The sequence below is a fragment of the Pyrus communis genome, chromosome 1 (genome assembly GCF_041283825.1).
Source record: "Pyrus communis isolate YQ-2024b chromosome 1, ASM4128382v1, whole genome shotgun sequence".
NCBI classification, from domain to species: domain Eukaryota; kingdom Viridiplantae; phylum Streptophyta; class Magnoliopsida; order Rosales; family Rosaceae; genus Pyrus; species Pyrus communis.
The window spans coordinates 5013774-5032343 of record NC_142565.1 but is presented as its reverse complement, the minus strand read 5'-3'; the positions used below and the strand labels follow the sequence as shown (position 1 = coordinate 5032343).

Here is an 18570-nt window from a genome sequence, read left to right as displayed (position 1 = left end):
TGAGATTTAAGTACTATTCAATTAAATTTAGTCTAAACATTAACTTAGGAGGAGGGGAATCAGTAGGAAGAATTGTGCCCATCACTGTATCACATATAATTGACTATTTTTACCAGATGCTGACTATTTGATCAGACACATTGCCTATTGTCTAAGCCCCATTTTTGGTCGATCGGATTGAAAATACATGTTTTCAATTTCAATAAAAAAAAAAAATCGAAAATGCATATCAGTTTTAATTTCGGTATTTCTTACACTCATACCGAATTCGGTATTCTCGGAATCGAATTATTTCGGAATTTTAAAATTATTGGAGTTGTATGACTTCATCTATACCAAGGTAAAAATAATGTCATTTCCATGGCCCTCTCTCGAATATATAATTTTTTTATAGTTCTCAAATTCTCACGTTTGTATGTAATATATTCAAGTGAGTTGTAATTGAAAAATTATTTACATATTTGAGTATATTGTATTACAAACCCAAAGTCCATAAGTACATACTAAGTGTATGTAATAGAGTTATGAAGTTTCGGAATTTCGGATCAGATTTGAAATATTAAGTACATTCCAATTCCTATCCATTTTCTTTAGATTTTTTTTTTTTTTCGGATTTCAGAATTTCGATTTTGAATTTGAATCATATGGAATATTTTAGATTGTTTCGGCTCAAAATCAGTTGGAATCGAATATTCCTATCCAAGTTGCACCCGCAATGCCTATAGAAAATTGCAATTTTTTTTTATTGTTACAACTGAGTGTTCAGAAACTTTTTTTTGTTATGGAAGTAGTGTTTCGAACCACACACCGATTTTCTTTCCTTTATAAACTATTTGATTTAATTGGAGTAATCAGTACTACGGTCTAGTGATATTCTTTTTCACTTAAAAGTAAGAGACTTTAGGTTCGAATCTCGTGGATGACAAATTCGATACCAAATTAAGTTGTCCATTGCGTAGCATAACCACATTTAAAAAAAAAAAAAAAAAAAAAGGGAGTAACTATTCTATGGAAAACAAACTGAAACGAAAATGTGCCTTAAATTATTCTCTTAAAAAGCTAAACGAAGCGCAAGAGGCTTTAGGTTCGAATCTCGTGGATGACAAATTCGATACCAAATAAAGTTGCCCATTGTGTAGCATAACCAATTTAAAAAAAAAATTAAAAAATGGAGTAACTATTCTATGGAAAACAAATTGAAAACGAAAATGTGCCTTAAATTATTCTCTTAAAAAGCTAAACGAAGCGCCCCCACCCGAAAAATTTCTCCACTGGCTAGAGCCTAGAATCTTAGTGCATGGACGACCTTAATTAGATTCAATTTAAATATACCTATGGTTTTTTTGGTAGTGCTATTCACATACCAATTTTTATCTCTCACATATTCTTATTAATAATATTCATTGACACTCTTCAATTCATTCGTTTCGACGGCCGAAAATGGAAAGGGGTGTCCGAGAGACAAAAATTAGTGTGTGGATAGCACCACATTTTCTTTGTTGAGTGCATTTTTCTTACCCCTCTAAAGTGAGAGTGATACTCATTCTTCTATTGATTATCGTTACATTAGTTTAAATTTTAAAATTTATGTCTTAAATCATTTAAACAATAATTTAACGAGATCAATGAGGAAGTGAGCACCACCCTACTTGAAGGAGGAGCAAAGTTGCCCTCTTTTCTTTTGAGGATGTTCTCGGTGTGATGAACCTTAAAGAAAGCACCCTAATACCTCGGGCGTTCCTTTATAAATTCCTCCCTCAGATATGGACTACATGCAATAAAAAAGGTTGATGAAGTTAGCTGTAGATTTGGTATTGATGCCAACGCATGCATCTTATGTGGAGGGTGCCCTTGGTTTTGTGCTCGTATTCGACTCTTCCTGCGATCGACCTCTCTTTTGGTTTACATTGTTCATGCAGAATATTTACTTGCTAGGATATGCATATAAAGCTGAAGACGAAGTTTAACTATTCTCTCCCTTTATAAATAGTCGATAGTCTCACCTATACATAGGGCATAACTCATCAAATATTGAACGTGAGACTTTTTACTTTATTATATATTTAAAAGCGATTTAATAGTTGCCAATTTCAATTAATAAAAATACGTCAAAATACAATAATCTCAATTGAGTTGACAAAAAAAAAAAAAATAATGCACCCATCATGTGTACACACGTATTTTTCTTTTACAATATTATAAATTAGTACGAGCAGCGTGCCTATTCAATATGCGAAAGATGCCTCAGATGTCCGCAGAAAGTCATATATATTAAAATAAAACCAAATTTCAAAGCCTAGGAAACTATCCCATTAATTATTAGGATTCCATATCTACAATTTGATCATGAAGAGATGGGAAGATCGGATTTTCTTGTTTAAACAAATCCATAATTTATTTCTGGATTGTTTTAGTTAACTCAATCTCATAAACAATTGGTGGAAATTCATTTAGCCATGTGGTCCATTTAATCTTGTCGAACAAAGGCATGCAATATTATCCCTAACAACGTGATTTTCACGGTATTGTTTAAGAGTTGTATTGTTGTTTGTGACCGGCTCTCTGGCTTTTTTTTTTCCTGGTTCTATAAATAATATTTCCCATATCGATCCTTTGACATTAATTAAAAAAAATAAAAAATTTAACATCAAAATAAGTCCCCCGCTACCAACTTCTATATGGCCCTTAAGTAGTACTTAAGGGTACTGATTCTATCTATAATAATTATATCTGGCATTGAGATCTTGCTTACATAAAAGAAAGGAGAGGATCGTATGGATAATGATTCTTAAACATCATAAAAAAAATTATTTCGATAAAGCACGTATGCGATTGTATATATGTTTCCATTTTTATAAGACCAAGTTTGCAATTAGAAGTGATTCGTGAAAGTTAATCTTGTTTTGTTGCAATTGCATAACTACTAGTGCAAGCTTTCATAGATAGACAAATCGTCATAGGTTTGATTTTTTCACGCTCTCTTTTATCTTCTTGCACTCTCTTTCGTGTTTTAAACCTAAAAATTAGATAAATTAATAATGAATAACCAACATAAGTAAACATAAGAGTGAATGAGAACAAAAAATGGGTGAGAAACATTCTGGGGAATTGGCCAAATCACTTTTTGTTAACCTTTCCGGGTTGGATTATATGTTTTTGCCTGGCTTTTTGGTAACTTATAGAAGGACAAACTTCTAATTTCGCCGATGGTAAGAAAACAAAAAGTATCGGGTCGGCTGTAACATTGTTAGGTGGCTGGGTGTGCAGTGGGTACAAGAAGTCATGCATGGCTTGGCTGTGCTTGATATGTTAATGACCATCAAGTCGTGACCTACCACCGACCTATTAATTTCTTCCTGAAAGATGCTCTGTGAGCTCCGTGCACTCTCTCAGACTGAAAGAGATGGGAGGATGATAGTAGAGAGAGAGAGAGAGAGAGGAATACGAACACCTTCAGTTTAACTTTTATTTAACTTATTAGGTAAAATGTAATAGTATGGAGACCTAGTAATAGATAGTAAAGAAGTATTCTCAAAGCAACAATAACAGTTTTACAATCGAAGAAGATTAGATTCTTATTTGAATGAGTGGTTCAAATTTGTAGTACCGCTACATAAACCCGAATCATTTCCAGTCATTTAATGGTTAATTACTCTTGCATTATTGAACGGGCTGAGTTTCATACTTTTATTCTCTTCTAAGACAGTGAGACATACTAGCTAGGAGGCTCAAGAATATCAAAAAAAAGTGAAAAGGTTAAGTCAGAAAAATAGGCCAAAGTTTGTCCCTACGGGAAACAAAAAGATGATGCATATATATCTGATATCCTCATATTCCTCTGCAGAAAAGAGAAATAGTTTTAGACCGAGATAAGAACTCCAACGCAAGAGATCAAATTCTTTACTTTTTCTTTAGCTTCGAGGGATCTGCATGCTTTAATTTCACGCGCATGCATGCAGCAATGTCGCCTCGAAGAATTTCCTAGGCATGCTTTGTCCAGTTGGTTAGTGATTTACTCTTCACTTCTTTTCACAAAAAAAAAAAAAAAAAGCCAGACCAAGACAATCTCGCTTCTTAAAGGTGATTTTATTAGCTAGCTAGCTTATCCTAAGATTCTTTTTTTTAGGGTTTCGTCGTGATACGGAATGTTAATTTGTTCTGTTTTGATATTAACTTGCGACTAAGGGCAGGCTATCATCTTCCGCAGTACCCTAAGAATTACGACTGGAAAATTGGAAATATCTATTGGGTTGGCATCGTCGTAGATTAGTCGGCATTGACGGCAAAATCTTTGTCTGTAGGCGGTGGGATATGGGTACTCTTTTGAAGTCAGTGCTTTGGTGGACTTCTGTTTTGGCACGGGAAATTGTTCAGACAGTTTAATATTGAAAATCTTAGATATCTATCACCACTGAAAAAGTTCAATCACGAGATTTTTCTGGCTTTCGTATGACAATATTGATCTGAGTGGTTTTAGATCGCACACATTAATTGTATGTTTGATACCGACGAGCATTTTTGTTTTGGGAATTTGATAAGGTCAGACTGTCCAAGTGCGCAATTTCAAACCATTGATGTGAGTTTCAGAATCTATTGTACAATATAAAATCAACTATTTATCATCTATAGGTGTTCACATGGACTAATTTCGTGGCATTGAAAAATCGTGAATGCTGTAATGATCAATGTTGAAAAAACGCAAATAACAAATAAAATTACTAATTCAACGTGTGTTCATTGTAGACATAGATGTAACCACATTAACTGGAGCATATATGCGCCTTTATGCACCCGAGTTTCAATCACATAAATTCAAGCAATACTATTTGCTTAATATTAATATGCACGTTAAGCTGAATTAATTAATATCATTCATAACTTATGCAGGCAAAACCACTTTGTTTAGAGCAAATGTGCTTTGTATACCCCGGACTTTGAATTCTGTCATCGAAGTTTAGATTAGTTAAAAGTACAATATTGGGTCATCAAAGAAAAAACATTCAATATGTTTTTTGGTACAAAATATGTATTACTTGGGCCATAAAGACTCATTTTATTCAATCCAATGTGCAATATCAAGCTTATAACCCAATCCAAGAAAAACCTAAAGTCCAGTCCAATAGAATTCAGCCCAAGCCCATTTCAAAATGAACACCTACCCATTTCTCAACCGGGGTTTTTGAACTTCTGATCTTCTTCATTAACCAGCTTAAACCCTAACCCCTCCAAACCGGCCACCATGTCGCTCCTCCGTCGAATCCCCCATAAACCCCAAAATTCCCGATCTGTCGTCACCTTCGCCGCCCGTTTCTTCTCGATCCAAAACCCTACCCTAAGCCCTTTCCCTGACGTGCCCACCACCGCCTACTACGACAACCTGGTCATCGCCGCTGGCCACTCCAGAGACTTCGACAACCTCCACTACCTCCTCAACAAGCGCGTCAAGGACCACTGCTTCAACACCACCAACACCTTCAGGTTCCTCACCAACACCGACTCCTCCCTCTCCGTACTCGACGACCTCACCAAAACCCTAGCGCGTCTCGACCGGGGGTTCACCCGCAAAAGCGCGTACGACTCGCTCATCGCGCGTCTCTGTAAGATCGAGAGGGTCGATGAGGCGCTGCGCGTGGTGGATTTTATGGCGCGTGGCGACTACGGCCTCAACGCCTGCACCTTTCACCCGATTCTCAATGTGGTTACCCGGAAGAAGAGGATGGACGACGCGTGGGGGGTGGTGGATCTGATGAGGAGAGTCGGAGCACCGCCGGATGTGCCGGCGTTTAATTATCTGCTGATGGCGTACTGTTTCTCCGGAGATTTGGAAGCGACGGCCGGAGTGCTGACGAGGATGGAAGAAGAGGGGATGAGGGCGGACACGCGCACGTACGACGCGCTGGTTCTTGGCGCGTGTAAGGCAGGGAAGGTGGAGGGGGCTCTGGTGCTGATAAGGAGGATGGTGGACGATGAGGTGCCGGCACTGCTGTCTACACACGTGTACGTCATTGATTCGCTGCTGGGAAAGGGATTTTACGCGCAGGCGGTAAAGTTTGTGAGGAGTTTTAGCGGGAGGGACACGTGGCTGGACACGGAGAGTTTTGGGAGCTTGGCCAAGAAGCTGATTAAGTTGAGGAGGTTTAAGGAGGCTAAACTGGTTTTTGAGGAAATGAATGCGAGGGGTTTGGTGATTGGTGATAAATTGAAGGATTCTTATGAGAAGATTAAGGATTATGATTAAAATTTGATTGGGTTGGCCATACCATTTTGGGTCGTCCACTGATTGAGTTGTTATCTTTGATTCTTTGGTTGTATATAAATTACTTGAAATGTTGAAAGGTAGTTTAAAAGTGCTTAAATAATAAACCTGATTATGTATCTTGTTTTAACGTGTTTGTGTCGTATTATTTTCCTGTTGTGTGAGATTATAAATAACTCGATGGCTCATTTGCTTATCGTTTCCAGATATAGAAAAACCCAAACTCATCAGCAAAATCTTAGCTGTGTTCTACCGATATTTTTAAATATTTTGTCAATTGAAAAAGAGTAAATTGTAGCAATGGTCTCTTAACTTTAATCAAATTAGAGTAATGGTTCCTCAACCAAAAATCCATTACCATTGGTCCCTCAATTCATCAAAATGTGTAACTACGGTTTTTTTCGTCAACTTCGTAAAATTTTTATCAAAATAAGTTATGTTGAACGGACTATTGCTATAATTAGGGATCATTTTCATCAACTTCGTTAGAATTTTGTCAAAATGAGTTATATTGGAATGATCATTGCTACGATTGGGTCAAAGGTGATGAACCATTGCTCAAATTGGGTTACAGTTAAGGGACCAATGGTAATGAATTTTTAGTTGAAGTATCATATCTACACGTTTTGATGAGTTGAAGAACCAATGATAATAAATTTTTAGTTAAGGAACCGTTGCTCTAATTGAGTTAAAGTTAAAAGACCATTACTACAATTTACTCATTGAAAAATATAAAGCATTAACAACAAATATCACATTAATAAAAAAACTCTAATTAGACATGTTATCGTTAATTTTTGTGCTTGTTCATATAGTGTTATCATGTGCAATTTTTTATTTTATTTTTTCCAAATCGTGTATTATTTTGGAAGGGTAAATGTGGTAAGTGCATTTGTAAATAGGTTTTGTTTGACAAATTTCTCATCATTATTCTTAATTAATTTTCACAAGCACTTAAAGCGGTTTTGGTAATCCGGCCAACGCCAATAGGGCAGCTGACGTCACTGCCGGCAGATTGCACGGCCAGATTTCCATGCGCTTCTCACTCCGATCCTTTCCTTCATCTGTCTATCATTACCCTCACCGACAGCTCCCACTCCCAATCTTTCTCTCCACCACCTCGGCACCCAAATCCGTCTCTGTCCATGGACCGCCTGACCCGTACTCACGCCCCGGCAGGCCGCGAAGACTGTTGGAGTGAGGACGCCACGTTGGCACTAATAACGGCCTGGGGCGACCGCTACCTCCATTTAAACCGCGGCATCCTCCGTCAGAAAGACTGGAAGGAGGTGGCCGACGCCGTTAACTCCCATCAAAACGGCGGCGCCAAGCCGTTCAAGACGGACGTCCAGTGCAAGAACCGCATCGACACGTTGAAGAAAAAGTACAAGCTAGAAAAGTCGAAGCCCGGCCAGTCCACGTGGCCCTTCTACCGCCGCCTCCACTCCATAATCTGCTCAACCCCCTCAAACACCGCCGGTGCGACCAAATCAAACCCCCGAATCCTCGCTCTCAGTGCCAAATCCCCCGACCCGAATACGAATCTCCTCGGAGGGTCCACCGACAGCTCAATTCGCCACGACGACGGCGATGATGAGGCGGCGGTGTTTGAGGGTGGAGCGGCGTGCAGGGAATTGGCTAGGGCAATTTCGAAGTTTGGGGAAATGTACGAGAGGATTGAGAATTCGAAGCGGAAGCAGATGATGGAGCTGGAGAAACAGAGGATGGAGTTCGACAAGGAGCTCGCGTTGCAGAGGTTGAGTATGTTCATGGATGTTCAGGTGGAGCTCGGGAAGAAGATGAAGCACTCCAAGTACTCGCATTCTTCAGGTGCCGCCATTGTTCAGAACTTCAACTTCAATTTGAATTTGTTTATGGGTTTTATTTGATCATTAAGAGTTATTGCAATGTGATCGATTTCAGGGTTGGTTGATAATTTTTATTTTTGGACACATGATGGTGTTAGTCGGTTAAATTGTTAGTTGTTAGGGAGAGGTAAATTGGTGAAGATCGAATTTGCACTAGGGTCGATAACCATTTCGTATTTCTGTTTCTTTTATTTGTGTTCTTATGACATTTTGTGTTTCAATAGGGAAGAAATCATAGAAGTTTTAATCGCACGACGCATGAGAAGGATTTGCATGTAACTGGAACGTCAAGACGACGGTGTCTCATTCTAATTACATTATTGTAACTGAATAGTTGTTTTGCTTCACAATTATTGTACATTATGTTTCTGATTTCTGTAGTGTAATATTGTTTGTCAATAATCACATAATTCCCACTTCCCAATTGTTCATTTTTATGAGAAATTAAGTCCACACATTTCAAATTACCAACAAAGAGAGAAAGAGAGAGAAATTGAGAGAGAGAGAGAGAGAGAGAGAGATCATGAATTCAGAATATATATGAAAAATAGCTAAAATCACTAGTTTGTCCATGCTGCCTGATCAATTCAGATGCATTCTGGCTGAAATTGTTACCGTTTAATAGACTCCAAGCAGGAAATCCTGAGAAAGTATCCTCATGTAACATGGGACAACAAGAAAAACATGATGACGACGATGAGGGCGAATTCTTTGGAGCATAGCAAACGAGACGAGCTCGAGCAATGGCCAGATCATGCTGTAACTGAATCATCTTCCTTTCCAACATAGCTATGGCGCCAATGCAGCCGTAAACAGGTTCTCTCAGCCTCGCCTCGGCCTCATAAGCCAGCGAATTCACCGTGTCTGCGCGCTGATCCTCGGGGACTTCAGTTAGGATCTTGCTCACATTGCTTGCTCCGAACACTTTGTGAACTTGGGCGAATTTTTTGGGCTCGTCGGAGCGGAAATAGGGTGCGAAAATGCAGGTGGGAGTGCATCTTCTCTTGAGTGACCTGCAAGCTGCGCAAGATGAGCTTGAACGGGGTTCATGACTTCCCTTCATGGATAATTAGAAAATAAAATTTAATTTCTCTAATGAGTAATATCCTTTCCATCACACACACACACCACACACACACACATATATATATAGCCGCCTTGTGCATATATAACAAAATTTTAAATGGTTATTGCGGTCATGAAATGATCAATTAAAAGTAATGCCATGTTGCTGATACATTTTTGACAATATCAATGTGTGTTCGCGCTTTATAAAAAAGAACATCGTGCACAAAGAATGTTTGTTTTTATGATATTCAAATCCAAATATTGTTTTAGTTGGTTTGAGTGTCATGCAAGTTGCAAGGTTCTAAATTTACCTTCTACATGTTTTTTTGGCTAAAAGTTTACCATTTCAAGGTTAGGGCATACTATAAGTCTCTTTGAGGACTTACATAATGAGTCTTAACCTTTTTTTTTGTTTTGGGTTTTGACAGATCGCCCACCAAGAGTTAATTGTTGACAGTGAAACTCGAATCTAGGCCTTGGTTTAGCGAAGAGAACGACCTTTACCAACTCAATCAAATCTCGTTGGCTATTTACCTTTTAAATTGTCATGATTCAACATTTATTCATTTTTTGAATCAAATTATGTATTTTAACTTCTAGAAAAAGAAAAAGAAAAAGAATCCAAGATAATTGAAGATGGGCACCATCATTATGCGCCATTGGTGGGTATAATGGGAAATGATGGTTCATCAACAAATGATGGGATATATCATTTGACTGAGTGAGTGAGCAAATTTCAATAGAAAAGCAGATTAATCACATATCAAGAAAGTTAAGAGTTGTTCACAAGATGGAAACAGGGAAAAGTTGCAAAAGATGATGAATTAAGTTGAAAAAAAGAACATCACTAGAACATAAAAATTTATCATTAGCCATAAAAAATACTTTAAAAAGTTGGAGCGTTAAGCAGGTTTGGTAGATGAAAAAATGTGTGTTTTTTTTTCTTCAAATTATGGGTGCAAAACGGTAGAGAGCAAAATCAGCTCTTCACATACTACTCATAAAATAAAAAATAAAAAATTGTTCATTCAGAGCAGGTAAATAGTATCAATTAATAAGAGACAAATATACCCCTATTTTTGTTTTTTTTTTTTTTGCTAAAAACACTTTGAGCACTATAATATACCAAACCGTTATCTGTTTTTTTTTTCTTCACGGCTGCTTCTTCTCACAACACAATAAAAATAATTTTGATGAAAAATAAACAACACTAAACTAACCCTTAAAGATCCCTTTTGGTATAAAGCAATGTATAGAAGAAAAAAAAAACCTACAAAAAGTTGCTCAGTTTTCCTTTTGTGTACCGTTTTAGGTTCCACCCACATGTCGTCACTCTGTCCCGAATATTTTTGACCAAGTGAGGAATATAATGTCACTTCAAAGTTCAAACGTTGCGGTGGTAGAGCAAGAGTGGAAATGCAATAAAAACGACAACAATAGTCAATAGTGCTCCTCCCTCCAAGAGCCCACTCTCACTTGATCAAATGCATGTCGTTTTCCCAAACACACACAAAGACAACTGCACGATGGAAAGTGTCTTCACGTGTTAGTTTTGGTTCTAAACTCAACCCAACTATTGGTTAACACGCTTGCGAATGATGCGTGGGGCCGAATGTGCATACAGAAAGGAATATGGGCCGACCCAAAATTGAATGATTAGGATGGTAGATATTTTATATTTTGATACACATCAAGGGTTCCACTTTGAAAAGAAAGAGAGATTCCATTTTGAATTTGAGGAACATAGAATTAGGGCTAAATCGGGTCGGGATCTCGAACCGAAGCTTCCATCCCAAATTTCAAACCAAAATATTTTGGGATGGAATTTTAAATACCAAAAGCGAGCCGAAAAAATGCAATTCCCGAAATTCGGGATACCCGAAACTGTTTGGTTCGCAATCTACAGAACACAACATTTCATTTCCCAAATAATCATACAGAACACGACATTTCATTTCCTCTACTCTTCACATTTTCCCTCAGTTTCTCAGTAACCAAACAAGCAGCATTCTTCACAATAAGACAGATAGATACCGAGCTCTTTGTGTCCTATGCAAGGCAAACGGTGGAGAAGTGGCCCCGCCCAAGCTAGCATCCATTCTTGAATGAGTCCCCAATAGAGATGGTGTGGTAGCCTCCCTTCTTGTAATCCTCGGTGCCTTCATCTTCCGATGTGTCGCTGAGCTCATCATCCGCCATTGGAATTGGGGAATTATGGTTAACTCTTCATTGAGAAAGCCCACTGAGGTGTACTGGAACAAGGACCAACAAAGAAAGTTGATTGAGAATGCGGGGGAGTGGGAGTAACCTTGGCGGAGGGGAATTGGAGCAGACGATGGCGGCACCAACAGGATGGGTGCAGGAGAGTGAGAGAGAGCGACTGAGACTATGAGAAAGAGTATGAGGAAGGGAGGAACACAAAAGACGCAACTCACATGGACGGTTGGATTAGATCTTAACCAATCCAACGGTCCATGTAATTTCAAATTATAAATTAAAAATAAATAAATAAATAAATAAATATATATATATATATATATATATAATATTCGGTTCGGTTTGGGATTACCGAACACTCTCAAAGATGTGGTCAAATCCCAAACCGAAATTTGCAGGATCGGTTTGGTTTCGAGTACCGAATTTTTTAGGAAATTCGGTTTGGGCATTTTTTGGTCAAATTTCGGGACGGTTCGGGATTCTCAGGAAAAAATTTCATCCCTACTTAGAATTGTGTTAAGTCACGTTAGCAGATGCCCACACACTGTATGAACAAATTTCATTTTATTTTATTTTTTTTATTAAGAAGTGCGATTAGTTTTTAAAATTCTCAAAAAAAAAAAAATTAGTTATGAAAATTAGGACAATGATGAGCCGTTGTTTTTTTTTAATTTTAAAATAGGGAATTCTATACTACTTGGTTGTGAGGTTGCTGTTAAAAAAAAATTTATGTTTATGTAATTACTAAATTATCTATATTTTTTACTTTTGTTTAACTTTGATAAGGGAGTTAAAATAGTAGTTTTGTGGAATTTTGATTGACAACCAGAATTCTATTAAAAAGTAATTTAGATAATAAATGAGCAAGGGAGGGAGTTTGAGTAAGTGGGCTTCCGAGAAGGGAGACTACCACAGCAGGCCCAATAACGTGTAGACTGCACGAGGACTTGGACGTCGGCAGTACTAAAATACTTATACGGTTGCAGCATATGATGTTAAGAAATACGATTATTATTACATTAATTGTAACTAAAAGAAAATAAAATACAAGTAATACTATCTACACATCTATTTTTTTCATTTCTCATACACTTTTTTTAAATTTTTGATCATCAAATTGATAAATTAAAGAAGATCAATATATTAACCAAGGATATATGCGCATGGGTATTTTAGTCATATTGTGTATAGGTTAGCTAGGTGGTTAAGGTGATTAGCTGTCTTAGTTAATAAGTTTTGACAGCTGTAAGTTTGTTTTCAGCTTTTATAAATAGATATATATATATATATATATATCACTGTAAAGGTAAGTAATTACTTATTCAGTTAATACAACAACTTCTTTCTCAAGATATAATTCTCTCTCTACTCTGATATTCGTTGTTCTTTGTTCTCATGTTTTTCTTGCTTTTCAATGGAGATTTTGTGGCTTAATCTGCCATGCTTATGACAATAGACAATAGAGGTGTATTAAAAATAAGATGGGGTTTCATTCTTTTGTTGTTTTGCAGTGGATTTATAGTCTAACGTGTATTATTATTATGTACGAGAAGTCGACTAAAAGCACATAATCCAAACAAAAAGGTTAATTCAGTGGGTAGCCAACAGCCAAGTCAAACAAGCCCTCACACAAAGAAATCAATCTAAACCAAAAATATTAAAACTATTTTGCAGTTTAATGATGATTCTATTTTGTTTTTATTAGCCCATTACTTTGAAATATTTGTCATTTTACTTGCGATTATCAAAATTTTACTACTCAACAATTATAATCAGAACCATTCGTTCTCTCTATCATCATCTAAATATCATATAAGCGAAAAAATAATTCAATCTGATGATTGTTTAATCATCTATATGTATTAAACCAATCAACACTTTTGGTAACAAGTAACATCCTTGTGATGAACCGTCTATTAGTTTAATGCATATTGATGACTAAAAGATTTACATATTGAATAATATGATCCTTAGATGATGATAAAGAGAATTAACGTTCTGATTATGATATTCGGATGGTAATAGTTCGTCAACTATAAGTGTGGACAAGTATGTTTCCTATCGGAGAGACACAAATATTATCCTACTATCGTTGACCTTGATTACCATGGATTTTCTTCATAAAAAAAAATATATATATATATATATAAAAAAAAAATTTGCCACCATCTTCTTCATCATATATACTTAATAACATTCGTGTAATGAATTAAGATGAAACCAGAAGGACTTATCTCCAAAAGATGGTAGACTTGGTTCATTGTGTAATAAATATAAATCTTCATGGTAGACTTGTTTAGACCTAGACCAACGTGTGAAACTTATAGGTAAAGCACGGTGCCGTCACCAATATCAACGATATTATCTCAACTTAATCACTTATCATTAGATTTTGGATTTTGTCACAAAAGATTTCAGTAATATTAGGGGTAAACTCCCATATTAATTGTATACTATTTTTTCATATTATTGATGTTGGATCCTATTATCCAACAGTAAACAATGAACAATCTAGTGTTTTTTGTTTGAGAGTAAGTATTGACCATTGCTTGAAATTTAGAGGTAATCAAGTGCGTACAAATATGATGAAGGAGCAAACAAACTGCAGAAACAAGAGAAAAGTGGAGATATTATAAAGTCTACATATAACATCGACTCGAGCTATGCATTTACGTAAAATGGTCACTATATATGCACTTTTATTTTCTCTACCATACATTCATAAAATGTGCATATTTTTTACTTTCATTTAGAGTGTCAATAATAACTCCTTATTATTAAGATGAATAAGTCCATCTACCATCATACTATTTCATGATCTTAACAGTTATTAAGAAATTAAGGATAACTAATAGGGTTTTTATGTTAGGTTTTCTAACTCTCTACTCAATTAACTAAGCTGAATTTAAAATAGATTTTTTCTTTTTTGTGCAATATAACAATACACGAGAATTTAACCTATATCCCAGTGTATGTGTATATATCATGAAAAACTCTTGTTTAATTCTTTGACAACATGAAAAACCAAAAGCTCTGCCTTCCTTCTCTATCTATCCAGGGGATGGAAGGGTAGAGACCTTTATTGTTTCTTTAGTCAAGAATTTTAACCTCACAATCATTAACCAATACCTATTACTTATCTTCAGAGCAATAACGCGAGATCAATTGAAACCGCGCGCAACCAGAGATGGAATTGCCAAACTTAACCAACTCAGTTGAGAGCTCCGTGACCCGGAGTGAATTATAGGGAAGGGCAGAACCTCACCATGCAGTAGGAAGGTGGCTATAGTGTTTCCTTTTCAATCATCTTTCTCGTCTTTTTTTTTTTTTTTGTTCACCTAACTTTTTCTTTTCTTTCTTTCTTATATTTTCCCTCTTAAATTTGGCCTCCAAAACCACAAGTCACATCCTTTTGTCCTTTTCAACTGTGGGCAAAATCTTTTCATGTGGTATATGTAAATTTGTAATTAATAGGCACGTAATTTGCATACGTAGTAAGTTGTAATGTGTAACTACATGTGTTTGTCTTTAGTTATATTTAGACAGAGTTTTAAAAAAGAAATAGATAAAAAAATGTTTACAGTCTTTCTGCAATATTGTATGAGGTCGAAGTGTTACCAACTGCAAGATCTAAATATCAAAAATGTCACTAATACTAATGAATATATTCACACTTTTAAACATTGTAGTTAATTAAATATAATAAGAAACGACTATAAAACTTTTGTAGTTGAACAACCGTAGTTAAAATACATATACAAAGACGGAGCTAGGATTTTTCAAAGAGATTAGGCTAATATTACTCGGGCAAAAAAGAAGGGAAAATGAAAATCGAAGACGATGATCAAAAACCACCTTTGGAGCCTAAACACAACTCCTCCATTACATGTAGACTCACTCTAATAAAACCGGATTCTACCGTTATAAGTAAGATCATCTGTATTATAGAGTGCGTCAGCTCTACGTCTTCAAATAGCATTACTCAACAAATAATTATAGCACTAGTATAGTCGGATCAATTTTTCTTCCCAAAAGTCTATATTTTTGGTATGTGCCCGCCAAACACAACGTTTCCTAATAAGATATTCCATATATGGACATGAGAAACCTGCAACTTGCAGGTGCAACGAATTGTAGTAGGTCACCGAAGTCAAGTTTGAAATGGCTTTAATATCCATTCAACGTATCCAAACCATTTTTTAATGCAAATTTGGCGGGGGAAATATAAAAAAGAAGTGGAAAGGGATCCTCTCCGGATCCTTCCATAAAATCCACTAAGGCCCTAAATTCGGGCTTTTGAAATTTAATCATATGACTACAAATAGGGATCTACTTTAAAAATTATAATAAATTTATCTTTTGAATCAAATTTTAAATTGGTGGAAGAGATGAGGATGCCTTTCCAAAAGAAGTAACCCTAGAAGGCCGGACGTGCCTCCAAGTGGCAGCAAGCCATCAATCCCTCCCCCACCCCTTCTGTCCTTCACTTGCCATCACCTTTTCTTTTGTCCTCTAATGTCAACTTTCCGAACAGAAGCAGTCAAGAGTCCATGCAATTACATTATTCGTTTCTTTCTTTACCCATCACTTCAATTTTTAACACAAGAAATTAAGAATAATACCTTGAAGTTTTGTTTTTTGTTTCGAGAAATTAGAAACGTTCTTCTTGTCAAGATTTCAACAAAAAGGGTATCGAAAGAGTTTCGTTTGCTCTCTGGTCTGAACTTGAATCCTAAACCCTAAACTGCAAAGGCAGAACCGAGCATTTTCGCTCGTTGATCCATTTTCGAACGTCAATCGCAGAAAAATTTGGTACGAGAATTGGCATAAGCATAGTGACATATGAAATGGAAGCAGCTCTTGTTCCTCCTCTAATGGTTTCCACAGGATTTTTGCCAACTGGGTCGTTGTTACAATCGTTGGTTCACATATGCAACGAAGTTTGCTCCATGGAAAAGCTTCCGGTTCTGCAGGGCCGCAACATCTCCACCATGGTAAGGAGGATCAAGCTTCTCGCTTTTCTGTTCGAAGAGATAAAAGAGTCCGCCGGGCCGCTTCCTCCCTCTTCAATCCTATGCCTCACGGAGCTTTTCTTCGTGATTCGAAGAGCCAAGTTTCTGATCCAAGATTGTAAAGACGGGAGCTCTCTGTGGGGGCTTATGCAGACGGAGTTGGTTTCGAATCAGTTTTACGGGCTGGTCAAGGAGTTGGGGAGGGCGCTTGATATTTTGCCTCTGAGCTTGCTTAACGTGACGGCAGATATCAAAGAGCAGATCGAGCTCCTCCACCGGCAAGCGAAAAGAGCGGAGCTTTTTATCGATCTCAAAGAGCTCAAGAGAAGAGAAGAGCTTTTGGTTTTGATGGGAAGCAATAGTGAGAAGAACAGGAAGAACAAAGGTTTCATAGACTTGGTTAAAGTGAGAGATGTTCTGAGCAGCATTGGCCTGAGAAACACCGTGGATTACGAAGAAGAAACTTCGAAGCTCGAGGCAGAAGCTGACAAGCAAGCAGGGAGTGGAGGGTTGATTGTGGTGTCCAACATAAACAATCTTATTTCCCTTGTGTCGTACTGCAAAACCATCATTTTTATAGATGGTGAAATTGAAAAACCGTGTAAAGAGGATATGAAACTGCAGTGTGTCCCCTCGGGTAGATTTTATGATCACTCTTCATCTTCTCAGTCGTTGATCCCCAATGTTCCGGATGAATTTCGCTGCCCGATTTCATTGGACTTGATTAGAGACCCTGTTATTGTAGCATCCGGGCACACATACGATCGAAATTCGATTGCACAATGGATCAATTCGGGGCACCAGACATGTCCCAAAAGCGGGCAGAAGCTGATTCACATGGCGCTTATTCCCAACTATGCACTCAGGAGTCTAATACAACAATGGTGCGAGGAGAACAAAGTTCCCACAACTGAACCCTCGCAGTCTTCTTCCTCCGATTTGGCGAGGAGCAGCAGCAAAAGGGAGTTGTACGAAAATGCTGTCGATCACATTTCTGTCGTGAAAGCTGCTGTTGATGCTGTGAAATTGACAGCTGAGTTTCTGGTGGGAAAACTAGCAACTGGTTCACCTGATATCCAAAGGCAAGCGGCCTATGAGCTCCGATTACTTGCCAAAACCGGCATGAATAATAGGAGGATAATAGCAGAAGCAGGAGCTATTCCGTTTCTAGTGACGTTGCTGAGATGCCATGAACCGAGAATTCAGGAAAACGCTGTCACAGCGTTGCTCAACCTCTCCATCTACAACAACAACAAGATTCTGATCATGGCGGCTGGAGCAATTGACGAAATAGTAAACGTCTTGGAATCGGGGAACACAATGGAAGCACGAGAGAATGCAGCAGCAGCAATTTTCAGCTTGTCGATGATAGATGACTGCAAGGTAACGATTGGAAAGCGCCCCAGAGCCATTCCGGCATTGGTGGGGCTTTTGAAAGAAGGCACTCCGGCAGGTAAAAAAGATGCTGCCATAGCACTCTTCAATCTTGCACTCTACAATGCCAACAAGGTGAGTGTTGTGTTCGCCGGGGCGGTTCCTCTGCTCATCGAGCTGTTGATGGACGACAAGGCGGGAATTACAGATGATGCCTTGGCACTGCTTGCTCAGATTTTGGGTTGCTCTGAAGGACGGGAGGAGATTGGGAAGAGCAGGATTTTAGTGCATATTCTTATCGATCTCTTAAGATTTGGTTCTCCGAAAGGGAAGGAAAACGCGGTCACTCTTCTGTTGGGGTTGTGCAAAGACGGAGGAGAGGAGGTCGCACGACGGCTGTTGATGAACCCGCGGAGCATTCCTTCACTCCAAAGCTTGGCTGCAGACGGTTCCTTGAAAGCTCGAAGAAAAGCCGACACGCTGCTTCGATTACTGAACAGGTGCTGCTTCCAATCTCACCACCAGATTGGATGACATTGTTAAAAGAGTGTTTTGTTAGATACAGTTCAAGTGCATATTTGTGAAAATCAAGCACATAAATGAAAGTGTTGATTAATTACTGCAAATCTTCTTCAGCTGCAGAATCAACTTTCAAGAACTGCGCTGCTCTTTTGTTAAAGATTCGCGTCGAATAATTTTGCATTCGGGTTATGTTTCTTGCCGGATCTACTCTCGAAATTTTACAGTTGGTGCTCGAACAAAATGATACACACTA

General features: G+C 37.7%; 2 protein-coding genes and 1 pseudogene across 6 annotated transcripts; all 3 read left to right on the top strand.

The window, feature by feature from the left end:
• The first annotated feature begins 5008 nt into the window (after window positions 1-5008).
• Window positions 5009-6386, top strand: LOC137721551 (pentatricopeptide repeat-containing protein At2g40240, mitochondrial). Its single transcript, XM_068460647.2, has one exon. It carries the CDS (start codon window positions 5240-5242, stop codon window positions 6236-6238), a length of 999 nt encoding a protein of 332 aa, XP_068316748.1. The 5' UTR covers window positions 5009-5239; the 3' UTR covers window positions 6239-6386.
• Window positions 6387-6507: 121 nt separating this feature from the next.
• LOC137721358 (trihelix transcription factor ENAP2) lies at window positions 6508-9173 on the top strand. Of its 4 annotated transcripts, none has more exons than XM_088693940.1 (2): window positions 6508-8086; window positions 8761-9173. In XM_088693940.1, exons 1-2 carry the CDS (start codon window positions 7402-7404, stop codon window positions 8844-8846), a joined length of 771 nt encoding a protein of 256 aa, XP_088550066.1. In that variant the 5' UTR covers window positions 6508-7401; the 3' UTR covers window positions 8847-9173. The 4 variants fall into 4 exon arrangements, with proteins under 4 accessions (XP_088550066.1, XP_068316556.1, XP_068316557.1 ...); XM_068460455.2 differs by having other exon boundaries at window positions 8750-9173; XM_068460456.2 differs by lacking the exon at window positions 8761-9173 and adding an exon at window positions 8349-8548.
• Window positions 9174-15994: 6821 nt separating this feature from the next.
• LOC137719609 (U-box domain-containing protein 1 pseudogene) lies at window positions 15995-18421 on the top strand (annotated as a pseudogene). The gene has a single exon (XR_015962337.1). The product of XR_015962337.1 is annotated as a U-box domain-containing protein 1 pseudogene (transcript).
• The last annotated feature ends 149 nt before the right edge of the window (window positions 18422-18570 follow it).

Bases quoted from the DNA above. Each gene is read 5' to 3' on its own strand.
- LOC137721551 (XM_068460647.2), top strand. From the start codon at position 5,240: ATGTCGCTCCTCCGTCGAATCCCCCATAAACCCCAAAATTCCCGATCT.
- LOC137721358 (XM_068460455.2), top strand. From the start codon at position 7,402: ATGGACCGCCTGACCCGTACTCACGCCCCGGCAGGCCGCGAAGACTGT. The intron at 8,087-8,749 runs GTGCCGCCATTG...ACCGTTTAATAG, and splicing joins CAAGTACTCGCATTCTTCAG to ACTCCAAGCAGGAAATCCTG.